We start from the raw sequence: 19,879 nt of genomic DNA, 5'->3' as shown, positions 1-19,879 counted from the left end.
GGGCTAGTGCTATATATAATTATAATGGCGCCTTTTCAGAGGCACGGAAAATATGGACAATCTTGCTCAGCCCCGGATCTACGTTTTTATTGAACTGGGGCAAAACGTGGTGGCGCCCCTTCCCTTCAATGTTTGAGAAAAACTGTTAAAATTGCCAATGAGTAGCATTTTTCTTCTTTTCTTCTCATTTCTTGTCTCAAGGATTTCACGCCCCCATGAAACTGCCGCCCGGGAGAAGTGAGAAAAAGTGGATAATCAACTAGGAATGCTTGGACTATATCCACTTGATCCTTGCACCATGATGGATCAGAGTTGTAAATGACAAAGTGGACACAAGGCCTATGTCAAGTGGCATAATAAATTAAGAGACGGTCTATAAATAATTTTAAAAAGTGTTAAATCAGAAGTCTGGTGGTGCGGCCAGGATCATCTCTGCAGGAGAGAACTCCTCAATAGATAATGGCATCGACTTCAAACTTGGTAAGGACATGTATTTTGGATGACAATGAAAGTACAATCAACAAAAAAAGGTTAAATTAAAATAAGTTTTTTACTAAAATTCTATTCTATTCTATTCTAAAAATCAAACTGGTTGACTACCTTTAGACTAGATACAAATTGTTGTTGATTCAGTGAATGTAAATGTACTTAAACAAAAACTACTATAAATCTTCCTATTTCTTTTTTTTCCCTCCTTTTAGCTGAGAAAAGTTTTTGGATGCATTGCATTGCCAGCAAAAGGATAATTTTATTCAGCTCCATGCGGATGGCTGTTTGATTTTCCATGGTTTTGTTTAAACTGGCAGAGATCATGCTATCAAAAGGCATGTGTAGTAGAGTGTTTGCTTTGAGCATGCTTACTCAGGAGCATGCTTATTGCTGGCTAGCATTCTAGTAACTAGCATGGGTAACAGTACCTTTATTTTTATTAATTTCAATTCAGTAGTTTCAATAAGCTTCACAATAATAGTCCTAAGAGACCAAACATAACATGTATTTTATGACAGCTATAAATTAAGTTTTTAACTATCATAAAATTAAATAACTGAAGAATTAACACCGTGTAATGCTGACAGCGAAAAAATTATAGTCAAGCTTGACTTTAACCATGTTATTTATAGATTTAATAAAACAGTATGATTATTGAAGGCTTACCTTGTTGTGGGGCAGGACGATGAAGGCACCGCCGCCGGCTGACTCGACGATGATTGCCAGGAACTTGGGGTTCACGGCACAGAACGTAGAGTCCCACGAACTCTTCGATACACGTATATTGTCATAACACTGCTCCCGCTTGAGTGCTTGCCCGTAAACATGGCGAAATTTAGAACTACGCACCACCCTAAACGACATCTGAAACGGAAAACACAGCACGACTACAACAAACTGTATTGTTTAAATAATTCCAATTTGTAACATAACCTATAAGCTACTCCTATGACCTATATTTTGACACTGTTCACTTGTAAAGATTTCCAACTCACTTTTATTTGTATATGTCTATTATAGTATTTACACTAGAAAATGCAATGAAATCATTTGAATGTAACTCAGTAATTAATAGAAAAGAATATTGAGAGCTACTAAGGATCGAAGGGAGGACGGTTGGGAGAACGAGCGAACTCCATATTTGGTAATGCCTACTGCCACTACATTTACTAACTTTATAGTTGCTTTTCAAATGTGTTGTCGAAGAAGAGGAAGTGATTATATATTTCGTTTATTTATTTTTAATATGTTTTACAACTTTATTTAATATTTTCGACCATATTAGAATAGAAAATCAAGTTTCCTTTTGGGTAAACTTTTCTTAATTTTTGAACGCGCCTAAGAAATGTCAAAATCGGAAAATTGACGGATGCATTCACAGTTAACTTTTTCAAGAAAACTGCGTTCATTTTTATATCAAGTTTTGATTTACAAAGGTGCGGCCACATGCAAGTCGCTCGTCGCTCGAATCATTCGAAGCATTCGAGTCGAATTCAGCAAAAAATCTGGTCACGTGACCCCATTTTGAATTTCCCGAGACTCAAAAATGCAGCGTCAAGTCGCAACGTCGAACAGCAGCGTCAAAATGGCTGCTTGCAGGAATGATCTTTGTCTTGGCTGTGGCACAAATAAAAGAAATTGGAGTGAATGAAAAAAAAATAGAAGTGTTTTTTCCGAAATTGAAGAGGTTTTTTCCCCTAGCTATAAAGCTCAAAATTTTCAGCTTTATCGCTATATGTCACGTGACCAGATTTGATTTGACGCTGGTAACGAGCGTCTAGCGACTACATGTGGCTGCGCCTTAAAAAAGCGCGAGTCTTACTCGCGCACTGAGGATCCCATACATATTAAAAACTAGAAAAAAGGGCGTGTTAGTAATTTTTGGATAAGTATTAATTATTTGCCTATTATAAAGCCCTAGTTTTTGCCAAATTTAATAGGTACTTTTATGAATACTCAATTTTTTATTTATTTCCACGGTTCTTTATGAAAATAAAAATTCAAAGGGTTATATCTCTTGATAGCGTTAACTCAAAAACTTATTTTTTTTACAGCTGCAAAAGATCATAGCCAGACCATACTTCTATTTCGATGTGCGTTTTATAAATTTTATTAATTTCAACCGGACAGCTTCTTGTGTTTCTGAGCAAAAACGTCTCGACAGGCAGACAAATTGATAAAAGCATTCCTTTTTCCTTTTGAGGTGCAGAAACCAAAAACTACCCGGTATTCTTGATACTCACTTTAGGTCTACTAGGTGCACTTTGTCGGGCTTGATTTCTTTCAGCTTCAGGAGTTTGCGCATGGTAGCTGCGACAACGTTCTCTTCCCAGTCTCTTGGCCACAGGCGCTCGTGAAACCTTCGGGCTGGTAAAACTGTTGTGCCTCCTTACTTCCTGAAGGACACAGAATTTTTATTTCTTTATGGCAATTTTACACTGTCTTGAACATTTTATTAGCAAATTGTGATTTAATTGGATGACAGAAGGAAGAAAATAGAAAACAACGAAAAGCGAATCACTAAGCTGTCGAAGTGTCGACGAATGTCGGTGGACTCGAGATTACATTTGAAGAAAAAAAAACAATCAAAGTCAAAAGGTAGTACTTACCCCGTCAACTTCCATATTCATATTCATAACTTAAAATGCTTTTGGTAATTAGAATTTCATGTAAGAATTACGGAAAGTCACACCTGCGAACAGATAGTCGTAATAAACTAAGAAGAGGGTAGAATTAAATTAAGAATTCTAAAACTTATTTGTCATAATATAAAGAATATTATCTTAATTGACTAAGAATATATTTATTTGTATAATCTTACACACACATTTTAATTTAATTTCTTGAATTTCAAGTTTATTTTTTAACTTATAAATCGTTTATTTGATCGATTTGCCTTGCAATTTCTTTATCTTGAACGAGACTTTGTAATAAACCATGCCATGAGTTGACTCGCGCTCGCGCTTGACGGAAAGAAAATTTGACAGTTCCGTTCTGACAGCAATTAGAACGACGAAAAAACGCACATTCGTTGAAAAATCTTGAAAATAATTTGTTATTTTTAAAGATACCTAATTTTAGTGTAATCAAATACGTGCCCGACATGGTTTTAATTAAATGCTAGCCGATATCCGCTGTGATTTTGTGTACAGAAAATGGAGACTACTGTCGCTAAGGTAATTTTATTTCGCTTGCTTTTCGTGTCCTAACAAATAATTGGTTTTTCAACCGACTTCAAATAAGGAGGAGGTTCTCAATTCGTCTTTATGTTTTTTTAATTATTGTGTCCAGCTGCACTTTTTATAATCTTGCGTTCTTTATTGTAAAACGAAGAACTTATTTTTTATGGTTGTTACGCGTTAAGTTTTCTATCATAATATTATATTTTTAAGGTAGGAACTGATTTATTTATTTTTCTACGAGAAAATAGTATAGTATATTATATTTTTTATTTTGAAAATATATTATTATATATATTTTATTATACGTTTTTATCAATAAATAAATAAATATTTTGTTTGATTTGAAAATTGCTACATTATTTTTTATTTACGAAATTATGCCATACAAGGCTGAAAACGGCGTATTTACATTCATGATGCAATTATTATGAGTAGGTAATCTACTCTTACTCGTACTAATTATTATAAGTAAACTCGTCCAAAACTTTTTTATTTAAATAAAAACTTGTTTGCCTTCTTAAAAATTATGAAATGTTTAAATTAAAAACAGGTACTTAAATTATATTTTGTAAAAACAAAGTACCTAATGTAAGTATTTTTTTTATGTGGGTTTTAATGATTGTACTTTCTGTTGACTGTACCTGCATAACCATCTAAACTACATATCCATACTAAATTTCAAGTCAATTAAATCTCTGACAATGGGTGAAATTGGAATTGTAAGATTTAACCTGAACACATACATTTTTCATCAAGTTTTAAGACAATACACCATTTTAGGTGGAGGGACATGACAGCCTACTAAGGTGTATATGTCCCTATTTTTGACTTTGATTTAGCATTTTACTGTGTAGTTTTATAAAATGAAATACGATCAAAGCTTCCCAACACAAAGGTTGATTGGAAGAGATCTCTGTAAGGGATAAGTTTGCCTTTGGACATCATATTGTCTTGGTATCTGTTAATTTAATGTGTATTATCTCTACTAATATTATAAATGTTAAAGTTAGGGTCTCCCCACTTCTATCGACGCAGAATCGGCTTCAGCCGACCACAAAACGCTCTATGTCCACACAATAAGAGCGGAAAATACGTTGTTATGCGTCGGCCAAGCCAATCGACGTCTTTTTCGCTCTTATTGCATGGACATAAAGAGTTTTTTGATCGGCTAAAGCTGATTCCTCATCGATAGGATTGGGGAGACCCTCATTCTGTCTGTCTGGTACCCTTTCATGATGCAACCGCTGAACTGATTTAAACGAAATTCGGTATAGAGATAGCGAACTACTTCTGGCTTAATATTTCTAGTGTATAATAAAGAGTCATTGTATTGTATTGTATTGAGTTAGTTGGAGTCTCGAGAAAGGACATAGGCTCCTTTTTATCCTGGAAAAATGCAGAGTACCATCAGCCAAATATGTGGTCTAATAATGCCAATAGACGTGTCTGTCAACTTGTAACTTTGACTTTAGCGACACATTCATGTGATAGGAACTTGTTTAAAAATTGATAGACCACTTATTTGGCTGACCGTACCCGCGGGATAGTGATAAGCAAATTATACGCAGGCGGAGTCATAGGCAACAGCTAGTGTACAACAAAGAGTTTCACAATATAATACATAGTGTAAATAGTAATGTATATGAGATGCAAGTATTATCTACTGAATTAAGTACTGTTTCTAGCCCTGACCATGACACAGGCATAACATACTGAACCGAGTCAAATTAACTTAAACTTAACTGAAATTTAAACTGACAGTATTATGTAATTATCCTCTAAAATGATCATGACACAATGGTTGTTTGAGCTTTGAGTCATATTATATCATCAACATACATTCTGAAGTCATTTTCTGATGTGACCTATCACAGTGTAGTAGTATTTTCAAAAATATCAAAATGGTATTAGTGTTAGCTTTATCTCAATATCATATCTATGTTTAAATTAGCTTTAAAAAGTATAACAACAATAGCATACATATGATATGAAAGATAAGAATATTATTTTGATGACAATAAATCGACCATATTTGATGTTGTTTTGAATGAAGTACTAATACACTTTTCAAGGTTTATAGTTCACTAGTTGTAGCCCGCGGGTCTTGCGAAGTTCCAGAATAAAACTAACCTATTCAATCCTAAGGTCTCAAAATATGTTGCATACATATAGTTTTAAGTGATGTGATGCTAAGGGCCTTATCACACTAGTGATTTGCGGGCGAGTAGAAAGCGAGCCGAGTGCGCAGCGAGTTCGCTGCGAGCGCATAACGATTTCGCGAGCACGAAAATCAGTACCTATGGCGTCCCAGCTCTAAACGCGGTGAACTCGCTGCGGGCTCGCGGCGAAATCGTTGGCCGCTTGTAGTCGTCCGTTGTTTTGACCGGACAGCGGACCGGTTTTTGCGGTGTTGTATGGCTTCGTCGCTGGACAAGTGTCCGGTGCATGTACAGATCCATTTGTAAGCCATACAACACCGCAAGTCCGGCAAAACAAAACAGTCCGTTGCCCGATGAAAACAACGGACGTCTACTAGCGGCCTTACGCGCTCGCCTCGCTTTCAACACGCTCGCTAAGGCTCTAACACTCTCCGTCTCAATATAAGGTCTTAGCATACGTGTGTGTAACACCAAAGTGTACAGCAAACCGCAGATTTCCCACTAAGGATGACGATATGATATCGAGCCATCGAACTCGGCGCGGTCGCTCGCAGTGGTGGACAGGCCGTATGTCTGCCTGTCTGTAGCGTCGTAATGTCGGGGCTTTACAACTTTTCTAAGTTGGCTAGGTTATTTAAGCAATCAACTTCGCTACAAATTTATCTGATCAAAATGATTTACTGACATTCGGTGCAAATGGAAAATCAAAGTGAATTTTGTCAAAATGTAATTGTGCTGAAAAATAATTTACAACCAAATTTATTGTTGTCGTAAATTAATTAAACCCAGCAACATTAAAAAAGGAATAAGTTAATGTTGTAGTCTTAACTTAATATGTAGGCTCAAAACAATAGGACAAGGTTCCATTTTTTATATGACATTCAGGATGGACAATTTTCCTTGTTGATGTATTTCAGATTGTCATTTTTCTGCTTTGCCGTAGGTATAATTTCGAGTTGTCCATTTTCCATTTGCACCAAATGACAGTAAATCAAATAAATGGCGTTTTAACCATATGCACGTTTGCGTTCTTTGGATAGTTATTTGTGTAGAGATGAGATGACATTTGCTTAATAGATGAAAGGATGCGTGCAGAACAAGGCCAGACAAAATGTTCCACGCAATTTTTCATTTTACACAGCACATCTTTACAGGCAGGCCGTGATTCAATGTCGTGTCTTAATAAAACACCAATTGAATACTTTACAATGTTGGTGACATTAAATTATAGTAATATCTACGTTGTTGCGGTGATATAAGCGTGAATTTACAATGTACATACTTTATATTTGCGTAGTGTTTGATTTAATGACCGTAGAGGTATTAAATTAACCATTAATTTTGCTTGAATATGCAAAATCGTAAGTAAAAAGGCGTTGAGATTTCGGTAATGTAGTCACACATGAAACTACCGTGAGACTCACTCATATTAAATATAATGACCGGATAAACGTCACGTCTTACGGATTAGCCCGAAACATGTCGAGCAAGAAACGATTTAAGACGTGAGTTATCCGGGTCATTATATTTAATATAATGTAGTCACACTTTTACTGTCATTTTCGGTTCCGAAAAATTAGATATAACAACACGAGCAAGAAGACCGAGTGTAAGGTACAAAATTGCGACCACGACGCGCGAGCCGAGCGAGTGAAGCGAACGCGCCGCGGCAGCATCTATTTAATTGCGACCACGACGCGCGAGCCGAGCGAGTGAAGCGAACGCGCCGCGGCAGCATCTATTTAATTGCGACCACGACGCGCGAGCCGAGCGAGTGAAGCGAACGCGCCGCGGCAGCATCTATTTAATTGCAACCACGCCGCGTGAGCCGAGCGAGTGAAGCGAACGCGCCGCGGCAGCATCTATTTAATTGCGACCACGACGCGCGAGCCGAGCGAGTGAAGCGAACGCGCCGCGGTAGCGTCTATTTAATTTAGGAAATAATTTGACTTCTACACTTCTACCGTACTGGCTATATAAAATGGTTATGTACGGGAAACTAGGGGTTTTTTCAAAGTTCATAACCAGAGAACGGAATTTTCAAGGCATTTTAGATCTGTCGTTATATTAATAAGGCTTTGAATTAGATTGTCTTTCTTTTATAGACAGACACATTAATGGAACACTTGTTAACATTACAACAGAATTTCAATACGAAATTGAAAATATTCATTGTTCATTGCATATGTCTATTTTTTTCAAATGCTCGAAAGTTAATTGGAAGAGATCGCTCTTTAACTCAAGGCCTCCTATTGTTTATTTCTTCTTTTCATCTTCTTTAATACCTTTGTTGTGTATCGATATATGTATGTATATCGGAAGTCAATAAGTGAGAAGTCACTATGACAGGTCAAAAAGTGCCATCAAAATTCCGCTCTCTGTTCATAACTCTTTGTTGTAAAATGTTTTTTCACTTCTCATGCTCGTAAAGTTCGTGTTTATGCAGAATCTAGGCGACATAAAAAATGACTTTTTATGCTCTAGTGCATAAAGTAAAATCTTCGTCTAAGACCAAGGTAAATCAGGTGTCAACAGCCACAAGCAAAAAAGTTTCTATATAAAACTAAAGGTCAATCAAATCAATCATGGTAAATAAATAAAAAAATACAAAATAATTTATTTGACCAAAAGAGATAACAGTATATACAACTTAGTAATCCGTCAATAATCCGTTAATAAATAAAAACTAAAAAAATATAATTATATAATAATGCATCCACTGTTGCTATTTCATTTCCACGCAATCTACGTGTAAGTGAAAAGCAGAATGCAAAACTCGAGCATTAATCCCATTTTCCCCTCGACCTGTCTATCCATCCTCGCCGTACCGGCTCGGGTGGCTATATGAACGCCTCGGGTAAAATGGCTCGTTTTATGCTCATGTTGTACAATCTACTATTGTGTATTGACGAGTTGTCTGTTTGCGCAGGGGCGGCAGCGCGCGGTGGCGGCGGTGCTCGCCGTCAGCAACGTGGCGTCGCTGCTCACGGCGCTCAATGTCGTCAGCGACCTGCGCCCCGAAGACAAGTAAGCGTCTCACAAAAGTCTGCTAGCAGTGGCGGAGCGTCCATAGAACCCTATTCCCACCGGCTTGCCCAATATTTACAAAATAGAACAGGACATTCAGTATTTATTAAAAACTAGCTTTTGCCCGCGTGGAATTCGGTTATCGCGCGCTGTTCCCTCGGGAACTGCATTTTTCCGAGATAACAAGTAGCCTATGTCACTCTCTGGCCCATAAACTATCTCTATGCCGAAAATAACGTCGATGCGTTGCTCCGTTGCGGCGTGAAAGAAGGACAAACATACAAACACACACTTTCGCATTTATAATATAATTATGGATTTCTTTACATTCCAAAAGGGCCCCAAGTTCTTTTGTGCTCCAGGGCTGGCCGGTTGTAAGACGGCCGTGGCTAAAAACCACCAGTAGAAAACTTGCTTTCACGTAAAAAAAAAACTGCATCGAAATCGATCCACTCGCTGCTGCTGATTAAGCTACACCCCTCTTTTTGCGTCGGAGCTTAAGAAAAAAAAACTTGTACGGTCTCTCCATTCAAAAGAATGTTATTGGCAATTCATGAGTGTGATTAGAGCTATTTAGAACGCTCGCGCGGCGATCATTGAGTAATTATCGCGCTGTAATATCCTGAACAAGGTCACTGGAGCGGCCGCGCAGAGAGAAACAGCAGACGCGATCTTTAAACAAAAATACTAATAGTCTAAGATCCGAACTTGAAAAGATCTTCACCGGTCTGATAATAGAATGAAATGTATTTTATAATAAATTTAGTATTTTAGAAAATATATTAGAAATGGATTTTCTAAAGGCTATTTTAATTATTAAAAATAATGATTTTTTAATAAATTTTTGTTGCATCATCGAGATAATAAGAAAATTTTATATTAACTTAAAGTATAAAAGCTATAAAATATGTAGACGTTAGGGTTGCTATTGTTTACCTGGACGAACTAATGGGTTGCCAGGTATAAATTCAAATAGTTATATCGATGCCCGTTACTTTCACTTGATTAGATAATAAAACAAATTGTATATCAACTTAAGCGCTGTTTTATTGTGAACACGTCGATATAGGGTTGTCTGCATTTAATTAAAAATCATTTAAAAAAAAAAAATTGCCTGTCTAGGATTTTTTAGCAAAATCATTTCTAATATATTTTCTAAAATACTAAATTTATTATAAAAATACATTTCATCCTATTATCAGACCGGTGAAGATCTTTTCAAGTTCGGATCTTCTACTATAAGTAGTCAAAAGATGATAAAGGCCACTTGAGAGTTCCATCATTTGATTGAATGAAAAGTATTTGTTATTTATATTAGTAGTTTTTTTTTATTGTGAGAGGGATGCAAATGAGCAAGCGGGTCATCTGATGGGAAATGAACACCACTGCCCATGACTACCAACTACTCAAGGAGAGTCATTGGTCCGTTGCCGGCCTTTTAACAAAGTATAAGCCCTTTTCTTATGACATAGTGAAGTTGTCAGGAAACTCACTGCGGGCGAGGTAGGTATCGCCTCGCTCCGCTCAGCTGTTTCCACCCGAGATATACTGTGCGAGGCGAGAGAAATGAAGCGTTTCTATTAGTTAATGATAAACACATTTCTCGCAACACATCCTCGCACATTAGTGGTGGTAATGCTGCTTAAGGGGTTACTCGAGGTTTTCATCGATTTTTGACAAGTTTTGATTCGTATCTCGGCTATCGGTTCTCCAATCTTCTATCTCCATTTTTGTCTACCGGACTTTGAAAAAAATGAATACTTAATTTTGTATGATTTTTTTAAACATTGTCTGAAAAAACACTTATTTCGTATCTCTATTGACGTGAAAGATCTAACATATACGAAATCTACATATTTGGGTGCGTCTTTGACGTCTCTAAAAACTGGTCGAGGGTTTTCATTTGAAACTAATTAACACAAAAGTTATGGCCAGAAAACCAGTACGAACGTAGCTTCCATACTGCTTTAGCTTATATATCGTCACTACTTAAAAAAAAACTCGTATCTCAAAGTAGATAATTCTTCTGAGTGGACCTTATGAACATTACGACAAGGTTCAATTATGTTGACACATTGATTTTCCCACGTCTCTCCCGCAGGGCTACTACGAAAGTCGAAGTTCGTATCATACCGCCCTCTCGCTCTCGTATTAAATACGACAAGTGTCAGAGGGACCGAACGACACGAACTTCGAGTTTCGAGTTTCGCAGTAGCCCTGCTACTGCTGTAGGCTTGCGCCTAAATTGAAAAAAAAAAAAGTTATATGGTCCCTTATAAAGAGCCCATCGAAAAATGTAAACAATGAAGTAAGTAACTATTACTTGTCCAAAAATAAATAACAAACTATATTATTGAAGTGAAGCATCTTGTTTGTGTCCGATGTCAACTTATCTAATTTATTTGCTCCCGATAAACACAAGGAGATGGTTATTTTTAGAATAAAAAGCGTTTTTTCTGACACACAACGGCCTACTGGTTACGATATCGTTGCACTCGACGCACCTAAAGTAATTTACCTCTTCACGTCATCCTAACATTCTTTAAACATCGCTGATCCACTTTAACAGCGAGGCGATAAACCTTGTTTAATTTATGTATCATGAATTCTTGAGATGAAAAATGGGTGTAAGTATTTCGTCATCCCAGCTTATATACCTCCCACTGCTGGGCACAGGCCTCCTCTCAAAATAAGAGGGCTTGGGCCGTAGTTCCCACGCGAGCCCAGTGCGGGCTGGGAACTTCACACATACCATTGAATTTCTTCGCAGGTTTGTGCAGGTCCTCACGAGGTTTTCCTTCACCGTTTTAGCTCGTAGTAAATTAAAAAAGTTCATTCGCACATGAATTTCGAAAAGGCCGGGGTTTGAACCCACAATTATCTGCTGGAGAGGCTATAGGTCAAATCACTAAGTCACCGCGGCTTCGGTTTTAAGTATTTAGCTTTAGGTGAAAATTTATATGATGATTGACGAAAAAAAGGAAGCAGATTGCTTGAAGTGTAATGAACGATTTCCTATACTTGTAACAGATTTCTCTTTTATATTTTATGCAATTCTAGTTAGAGCCTTTCCAACAGGAACATCCCGTTTTTTAACCGACTTCAAAAAAGGAGGAGGTTATTACAAATACGGTTTTTTGCAGGATCCCGTTTAGTTAGTTTAGTTACGTGTTTATGTGCGTCGCAGGAAAATGGCCTAAACAGAGATTGGAACAAATCTCTAAGGGATATGACCAAATCACGCAGGATGTTGAATTGGCGAAACTATTTTATCATTTGCCAAATCATTAATTTTGATCAAATCCCTGAATCTGTTTGTGCGAATGACGAAATCAGCCAAATAAGGCAACTTGTTCACCTGTCCCGTTCTCTGTCTGTCTGTGTGTATGTAATCAAATCTTGCAAGTTAAATTCGACCAACTTCCAGTAGATAGTTGGGCTGACTTGAAATTTGGTATACTTATGTAAATTGCGTGACAATACAATAATCTGGTAGTGACATCCTGGTAATCCGGCCAGGATCGTCTCCACAGGACGAAACTCTTCAACGGTTTATGGCACCGACTTGAAATTTGGTATGCAAATGTAGTTTGGGTGACAATACAAGTACAGTCAACAAAAAGTACAGTCAGCAAAAAAGCTTGTATTAAAAATGAAATTTTTACCAAAAACTTATTTCATTTTACTAGATTTTTTTAGTAATTTGATAAAATCATTAGAACGCGTCAGTGAGGCGACGAAACGAACTCGCTAAGACAGCTCGTTTTATCCTTTTATTAGACACGTTATAAAAAGTACGTTTGTGCCAAGATTCATCCAAATCAGCTCAGCCGTTTTAACGTCAAATATTGTCAAACACACACGCACACACACTGACGCAAGTACGCACAAACCCTCGCATTCATAATATTAGTAGGATTAGATAATTTAGTGACACCTTCTACGCGTAAACAAAGTTCTGAGTTCTATTTTAAGGTCAACACTTAGGAAATTATGTAATTAACGCCAGTCGCGTTCTTTAACAGTTACTGCGGCATGAATATTCAATGATCGTGTCTGATATTACACGTGCGTGTTGCGTAATGTAATTACTTGATACTTAGAAAAAAATGGCGTAAACATAGCGGTTTTCGGAGAATCATCCATAGCATAGCCTGCGCAGTAGGGCTACTCCGAAACTCGAAACTCGAAGTTCGTGTCGTGCGGTCCCTCTCGCTCTCGTATTAAATAGTATAAACGTCAGAGGGACCGCACGACACGAACTTCGAGTTTCGAGTTTCGGAGTAGCCCTGCAGGGTGATGAATGCTTATTAAAGCAGCGCTCGGTTGTTTATACGATAAACGCTGCGTTGTCCGCGTAAAACAATGTTTGGTAATTGGGATGTCCTAATTTTCGACAACATATAATAAATCGAAAACCAGACGAAACAGAGGGTCGTGGGTTCAAACCCCGGCTCGCACCTCTGAGCTTTTTCGAAATTCATGTGCGGAATTACATTTGAAATTTACCACGAGCTATGCGGTGAAGGAAAACATCGCGAGGAAACCTGCACAAACCTGCGAAGCAATTCAATGGTGCGTGTGAAGTTCCCAATCCGCACTGGGCCCGCGTGGGAACTATGGCCCAAGCCCTCTTGTTCTGAGAGGAGGCCTGTGCCCAGCAGTGGGACGATTATAGGCTGGGATGATAATAAATCGAAAACCATTTGGAGAAATAGGCTTTGTGAAGCGTTTTCAGAAATCATATTCCAAAAATGTGATAAACTGAATTAAATAAGCAAAATTTAAGTAAAGACCCTCATTTGACCCCTGCGGTGTCCCGTCACAAAGGCAGTTATAAAGCAGGTCTACACTCTTAAGCAAATTGGCAGTTTGACATGTTGCTGTCCTGCTTATAGTAGCAAAGAGTGACAAAGATAGAACTTTAATCACATGATGCGCACCCGGCTTTAAACAGTTGTCATTTATCGTAAAGTCCGAAATGTATACGAGTATTTCCAATGTATTTTTACAAATTAAATTATTAAATTACTACGTTACAACTAAATACAAAAGAATTTAAATATCACATTTTAATAAAAAATATCTATTAACTATCACACCATGAAACAAACAGAAGAACTTTTAAACTTTTATTCAAGTTTTATAACTTTTCATAGATATTGTGCTTCTTAACTCCTCATTGATAAAACTAATTTTTCAGTGAGAAAAGAGACTCGTGGATTAGTGATAGTGTAAACATTTTATTTATAATCAACACAACGGTTGCGAAGAACACGGAATCACATAGAGTTATGGTTTTCCAAAATAAAGAGGTTTTAGTATACAACATTTGGTTTGCATATAGCGGCATCCCTTTCGCGACTTAGCGTTTCAGTTTCGGACCAGAGACAATATAGGTCTTTCATTCACTTGTAAACCATTGAGACTCAGCTCTGAGAAATAAACGTCGTGGTACCAATTTCAAAGATTCAGTTTAGGTGCCTAAATTGAACTGCTCTGCGTTTGGATCGTTTATGAAAAGATCATGGTAGGCCCCCTGGTATGTAGGTAGATACCAAATTTCGTCCGAAATTTTTCGAAGGGTTTTCGGGGATGAAACATCGATCTAGCTTGGGAAAACGCTCGCCCAGTTTGAGCCCAAGCTCGGTCGCCCACTTTAATTAAATATAATAATAATAATTAATATTTCGAATAACTTTTTTTTTTATATGAGCTCACGTTCGTCGTTCGTTTCAGGATCACGATAAAGCGCGGCTGCGCGCTGACGCTGCTGGGGCTGGTCTACTTCACGACGCTGTTCGAGCTACTAAACACTTTGGCACTGTCTTCCAGCCTGCGGCACAAGTACCGGCTCAGCTGCGGCGACGTGCTCGATGTTAACAATAAGTGAGTCGGTAGTTAGCAATAGCCAGATTATGTTCCTCGTGTTGCTCCTCGCTCTGCTCTTCGTGCTCCCGCAATGTTGCTTTTGCCAGCCACTTAGGTCCCATACAACGTTTTCGCCGCGAGCATGCAACGACATCGGCGTGAGCGCGCAGCGAATTAGCTTAGCTGCGTATAGTGCCAAGAATGCCATATTGTACACTCTGGTACAATAATAATTGTTCTAATACTATATTTATGTAATACTGTACTCATGTACAGAAGTGAAAGTTGGGTATGGGAGAAGAAACATGAAAGCAGAATAAATGCAGTTGAGATGAGAGCGTTAAGAAGTATGATAGGAGTTAAACTGAGTGACAGGATAAGAAATAGTGAGATAAGGAAACGTTGTAGTCTGAAAGAAGATGTAGTGACAAAAATTGAGAAAGGTATGCTGAGATGGTTTGGCCATGTCGAGAGAATGAATGAAGAACGATTGACGAAAAAAGTGTATGAAGCGAGTGTGAATGAAAGTGTTGGAAGGGGTAGACCTAGGCGGAGGTTTCGAGACCAAATCAGGGACGTCTTGAAAAAAGGCCAGGTCAAGAGTACCCTAAACCGAAGAGCATGTATGAAGGGAATAATGAAAGTGGACGAAGCGAAACAAGTATGTAAGGATCGTAGCAAGTGGAAAGAAGTGGTCTCTGCCTACCCCTACGGGAAAGAGGCGTGATTATATGTGTATGTATGTATGTATACTGTATTTAATAATTGTACAGCTTACTTGATGTGCGCTTGTGGCGGTATGATATCGTTGCGCGCTCGCGACGAAAGCGTTGCGGGCTCCCTTCGCTTTCAACTCGCCAGTTGAGCGATTGAGTGCTTTATTCGAGCGTTTAAATTTTTTTATGAATGGGCTTTGGAATTTTTTAGTACAGGAGTAGTTCTACTAGATAACCTGGAAACTGTAAAGCCAAGTTTAGACTTGTAAGAAAAATAGTGCAAGTTGGATTACATTGCGATCGAGGCCGGTAAAGCCAACGAGTTGTGGGCAATCGAGCGTCGCGATGTAATGCAAAATGCAACTTGCACGATTTTTCTTGCATGTCTAAACTTGGCTTAACAGAATCTTTTACCATGTCAACAAAAATGTGGGCAAAACAAACCGCTCGAATAATCATCACCCGACGTCATTGCCCGACGATGATGATAAATAAAATAAATAAATATCACGAGACAATTCACACCAATTGACCTACTTCCAAAGTAAGCTTAGAAAAGCTTGTGTTATAGGTGCTAAGCAACGGATAAATATATTTATATAGATAGATACATAAAACATATTAAATACACATTAAACACCCAAGACCCGAGAACAAACATTCGTATTTTTCATACAAATATCTGCCCCGACACGGGAATCGAACCCGGAACCTCAAGCTTCGTAGTCAGGTTCTCTAACCACTAGGCCATCTGGTCGTCATAATGATGATCCGAACGATCCGATTACCTTCGACTCCCAATTATTCGATTGATGCTTATGCGCTCTAAGGGCCTGTTGTTTGATAAGTAGTTAAACAAACTAATAGTTAAACTGTATGGGAAACATAACAATAGTTAACGCATTTCAAAGGAAATTTGACTATTAGTATCTTTAACTACTGATCAAACAACAGGCCCTAAGATGGCTTACGTAGCCTATCTTAGCTGTGATCGCACGTCCGCATTGACGGCATAGCCCGCATCGACTCGATAAGGTTCTACGAGTAACCGAGGGATCAAAACCCATCCCTGTCCCTCAGGCTGGTGTCGGCGGTGCAGGCGCTGTTCTGCTGCGTGACGGGCGCCGTGGTGCTGGGCTGGTCGTGCGCGAGGGACGTGGTGCACGCCTCGCACTTCGTCTCGGAGGGCTACGCCTGGTTCGGCGCCGCCTACTTCTTCTATGACATCTGGTCCATGTACATGGTGAGAGCGGTTTGCTGATTAAAAATAAATAATTAATAAAGACAACGGTCCGTCGGGCCGTAGAATGATCTAGATCAGTGTTTTTCAATCTGTGGGTCGCGACTCCCCGACCCCCCGGGAGGTCGCGGAGTCGCGGATACTCCTTAACCTGTCCTCTCCCAGAGGCACAAATTTGTGCCCGAATTCCTTAGATCCTGTTATTCTGGGAGATGACAGATTAAGGGGGTCGCAGTATCATTAAAATACAATACAATACAATACAATAACTCTTTATTGCACACCAATACAGTAAACAGTACAGAGAACACAAGTATATACATAAAGATTTTCTAAGGTAAGCAATAGGCGGCCTTATCGCTTCAGAGCGATCTCTTCCAGGCAACCTTTACAATGGACAGAAATAAGGAATACATTTTAGCAGGTGGTGCAATTTACAGTAGATTAGAGCTGTATCAATAATACATAAAACTAACACATACAATACACATACACAACAAATCTAAACAGATAGATAGGTAGATAGATACCATAACAACACATAAATAAGCTAACTAATACATTCATACGCAAGATGACAGGTAGTGCTCCCTAAGCATAGACTTAAAGATAGGCAAGGACTTTGCGCGCCTCAAGTCTATCGGTAGGGAGTTCCACAACCGAGTGGCCAAAACACTGTCATCGTTACTGTGTATAATTATTCAATGTTTGTAATTTCAATGTAAAATTATACAAACAAATGTAAGTGGAGGTAAGCAAGGGGTCGCCAAATATTTTTCATACCAAAGGGGGCCTGAAAAACACTGATCTAGATAAAATGATTAATTTCAGGTACATGTCAATATGGTGCTCGGTGACGTCAAAGACAAGTCTCGGAAGCCCAAGAACGGGGCCCTAGCGGCGGCGCCCGCCAAGCTGTCCCCCACTTTCTTCCAGTACTGCAAGTATGTGACACCTTACCTACAGTACCATTTGGACTGGTTCCTAAAGAACTACATTAATCATTTAAAGTTTCTTAGTAAGTATCTGAGGGTAGTCCTAATTCAATTGCAGACACGAGCCAGTTATACTGTTCCATCATCTCTTCATCGGAGGCTTCGGGTTCCTAGTCATTGTGGTAAGTCTACATCACCACTGATGATCTTTTATCTACGTCGAACTCGTTGCCAATGCATGTAGGAACAGTACTCTATAACTTACCTTAAAAAAAAACTTTAAGTTTTTCATTGATATGCAAACCCTATTTCAGTAAAAGGAAAGAATAAACTGCACAATATTTATGTAAATAGGCATTACCCTTAACATATGTTAACTCCGGATTGTTATAACATGACAGCTAACTGGTTGACAATGTTTTTCGCTTTAAAAATTAATTAAAAATAAAAAAAATAAAAATATCATGGGACACTTGACACCAATTGACCTAGTCCCAAACTAAGCAAAGCTTGTACTATGGACACTAGGCAACGGATAAACATACTTATATAGATAAATACATACTTAAATACATATTAAACATCCAAGACCCGAGAACAAACATTCGTATTATTCATACAAATATCTGCCTCGGCCGGGATTCGAACCCGGGACCTTAAGCTTCGTAGTCAGGTTCTCTAACCACTCGGCCATCCGGTCGTCATTCTTGTAACAATTAGCTTTATGATAATTTATTTATTTATTTGTTGCTGTTTATCTCACTGCCTATATTTATTTTAGACGTATATTATATGTACGACATAATTATGTATGTATTCGTTGTATTTCTGTTGCGTTTTAATTTTCTGATCTACTTTTGATGCACCACCTGTTGTAAACTAGTCCTTCCTTCTTTCTGTAAAAAAGGTTGACTGGAAGAGATCTGCTGCTGAGATAAAGCCGCCTATTGCTTACCTTGTATTTTTTTCTCTGTGTATCTGTTTTCTGTATCGCTTACTATTTCTGGTGTACAATAAAGAGTCTTTGAATTGTATTGTATATTTTTACGGGTTATTTTGTAAGATGTAGCGCAATCAAAACATACTGCTTTCACTTCTTGGTTGCAAAGGAGTAATACAGTTTTAGCTACACCCGTATAGTAAATCCTCAATTATGCGTTCAAAAACCATAGGTAATGGATGTCTGTTTGGACGTGTAATTTCGATCTGTCGATTGTCCATTTGTACTCAATGACAGTAAATCGAAATAGTATTTTATGCAACTGTACCTAATTAGACCTTAAAACACTCATGTGACCCTATTATGAAACTCGGCTACGCCTCGTTTCATAAACCCGCACTCTTGTTTTAAGGACCCCTATTACGATACAGTTGCATAAAATACTATTTCGATTTACTGTCATTGAGTACAAATGGACAATCGACAGATCGAAATTACACGTCCAAACAGAAGAATGCCACTTTGAAATACAACAACAAGGAAAACCGTCCATCTTGAATATCATCTAAAATGTAATCTTGTCTATCTACGTAGACTAAGCAAAAGTATTAATTTGATTCTAAATTTTTTTCGGCACAGTTACATTTCGACAAAATTCATTTTGGACCTATTAATTTTGATCCGAATTCAAAATGGTCATGTGGACGATTTTCCATTTGTACTGAATGACAGTAAATCAATTTTTCATATTCACTGATGAAGATGTCTTCAAATTAACGTTTTAAATTGTCCTAAGTACCTCCGCGGCGGCCTCGGCGACTGCGTGTTCGGCTTCGTGTACCTCATGGAACTCTCCACCCCCTTTGTGTCGTTCCGCGGCATCCTCTCCCGCCTCAAGCTGAAGGCCACGCGCGCCTACGTGCTCAACGGAGTCCTGATGCTACTGACATTCCTCTTCTGCCGCGTGCTCAGTCTGCCCTACGTGTGCTATATGTATAGCAAGGTCATCGGGTTGTCTTACTTTGAGGTGAGTTTTGGTATCCTGACCTTTCGCAGAATTATGGTTTGCCAGATGTTTCATTTGCCAACTGTTTCATATCCCAACTCTCAATTTTCTCCGAAATCAATTTTTCTCATTGTATTTTCTTATACTTTTATAGAACACAGAAGGTTAGGTTTGTTTTATGAAAGTTCCGAAAAAAAAATAGTTTCAGAGAAAACCCTGAGTTGGGAAATGAAACATTTGGGAATCGTGAGAGGAAAAGGCAGAGAACCGTGAGTTTTAATGGATTTTATTAAAGCTTCCCATATACCGCTTAA

At 38.3% G+C, this 19,879-nt stretch overlaps 2 protein-coding genes across 2 annotated transcripts in view; one reads left to right on the top strand and one right to left on the bottom strand.

Annotated features, from left to right (window-relative positions):
* The window catches only part of LOC141430975 (coronin-1C-A-like), a 54,516-nt gene extending 51,316 nt beyond the window's left edge, over nt 1-3,200 (bottom strand). Inside the window, exons 1-3 of the mRNA XM_074091885.1 lie at nt 3,099-3,200; nt 2,733-2,885; nt 1,156-1,353 (exon numbers count right to left, since the gene is read on the bottom strand). Of these exons, the coding sequence (XP_073947986.1) occupies nt 1,156-1,353; nt 2,733-2,885; nt 3,099-3,125 (378 nt within the window). The 5' untranslated portion in view covers nt 3,126-3,200. The remainder of the gene's footprint in view (nt 1-1,155; nt 1,354-2,732; nt 2,886-3,098) is intronic.
* A 289-nt stretch (nt 3,201-3,489) lies between these two features.
* Nucleotides 3,490-19,879, top strand: part of LOC141430959 (uncharacterized) — a 38,995-nt gene continuing 22,605 nt past the window's right edge. The window contains exons 1-7 of the mRNA XM_074091866.1: nt 3,490-3,665; nt 8,760-8,857; nt 14,597-14,746; nt 16,525-16,687; nt 17,516-17,628; nt 17,738-17,801; nt 19,356-19,590. Coding sequence (XP_073947967.1) covers nt 3,645-3,665; nt 8,760-8,857; nt 14,597-14,746; nt 16,525-16,687; nt 17,516-17,628; nt 17,738-17,801; nt 19,356-19,590 — 844 coding nt within the window. The 5' untranslated portion in view covers nt 3,490-3,644. The remainder of the gene's footprint in view (nt 3,666-8,759; nt 8,858-14,596; nt 14,747-16,524; nt 16,688-17,515; nt 17,629-17,737; nt 17,802-19,355; nt 19,591-19,879) is intronic.

This window comes from Choristoneura fumiferana, chromosome 9 (assembly GCF_025370935.1).
Source record: "Choristoneura fumiferana chromosome 9, NRCan_CFum_1, whole genome shotgun sequence".
In the NCBI taxonomy this organism is placed as follows: domain Eukaryota; kingdom Metazoa; phylum Arthropoda; class Insecta; order Lepidoptera; family Tortricidae; genus Choristoneura; species Choristoneura fumiferana.
The sequence above is the reverse complement of the archived record's forward strand: the minus strand, read 5'-3'. Positions and strand labels throughout refer to the sequence as shown.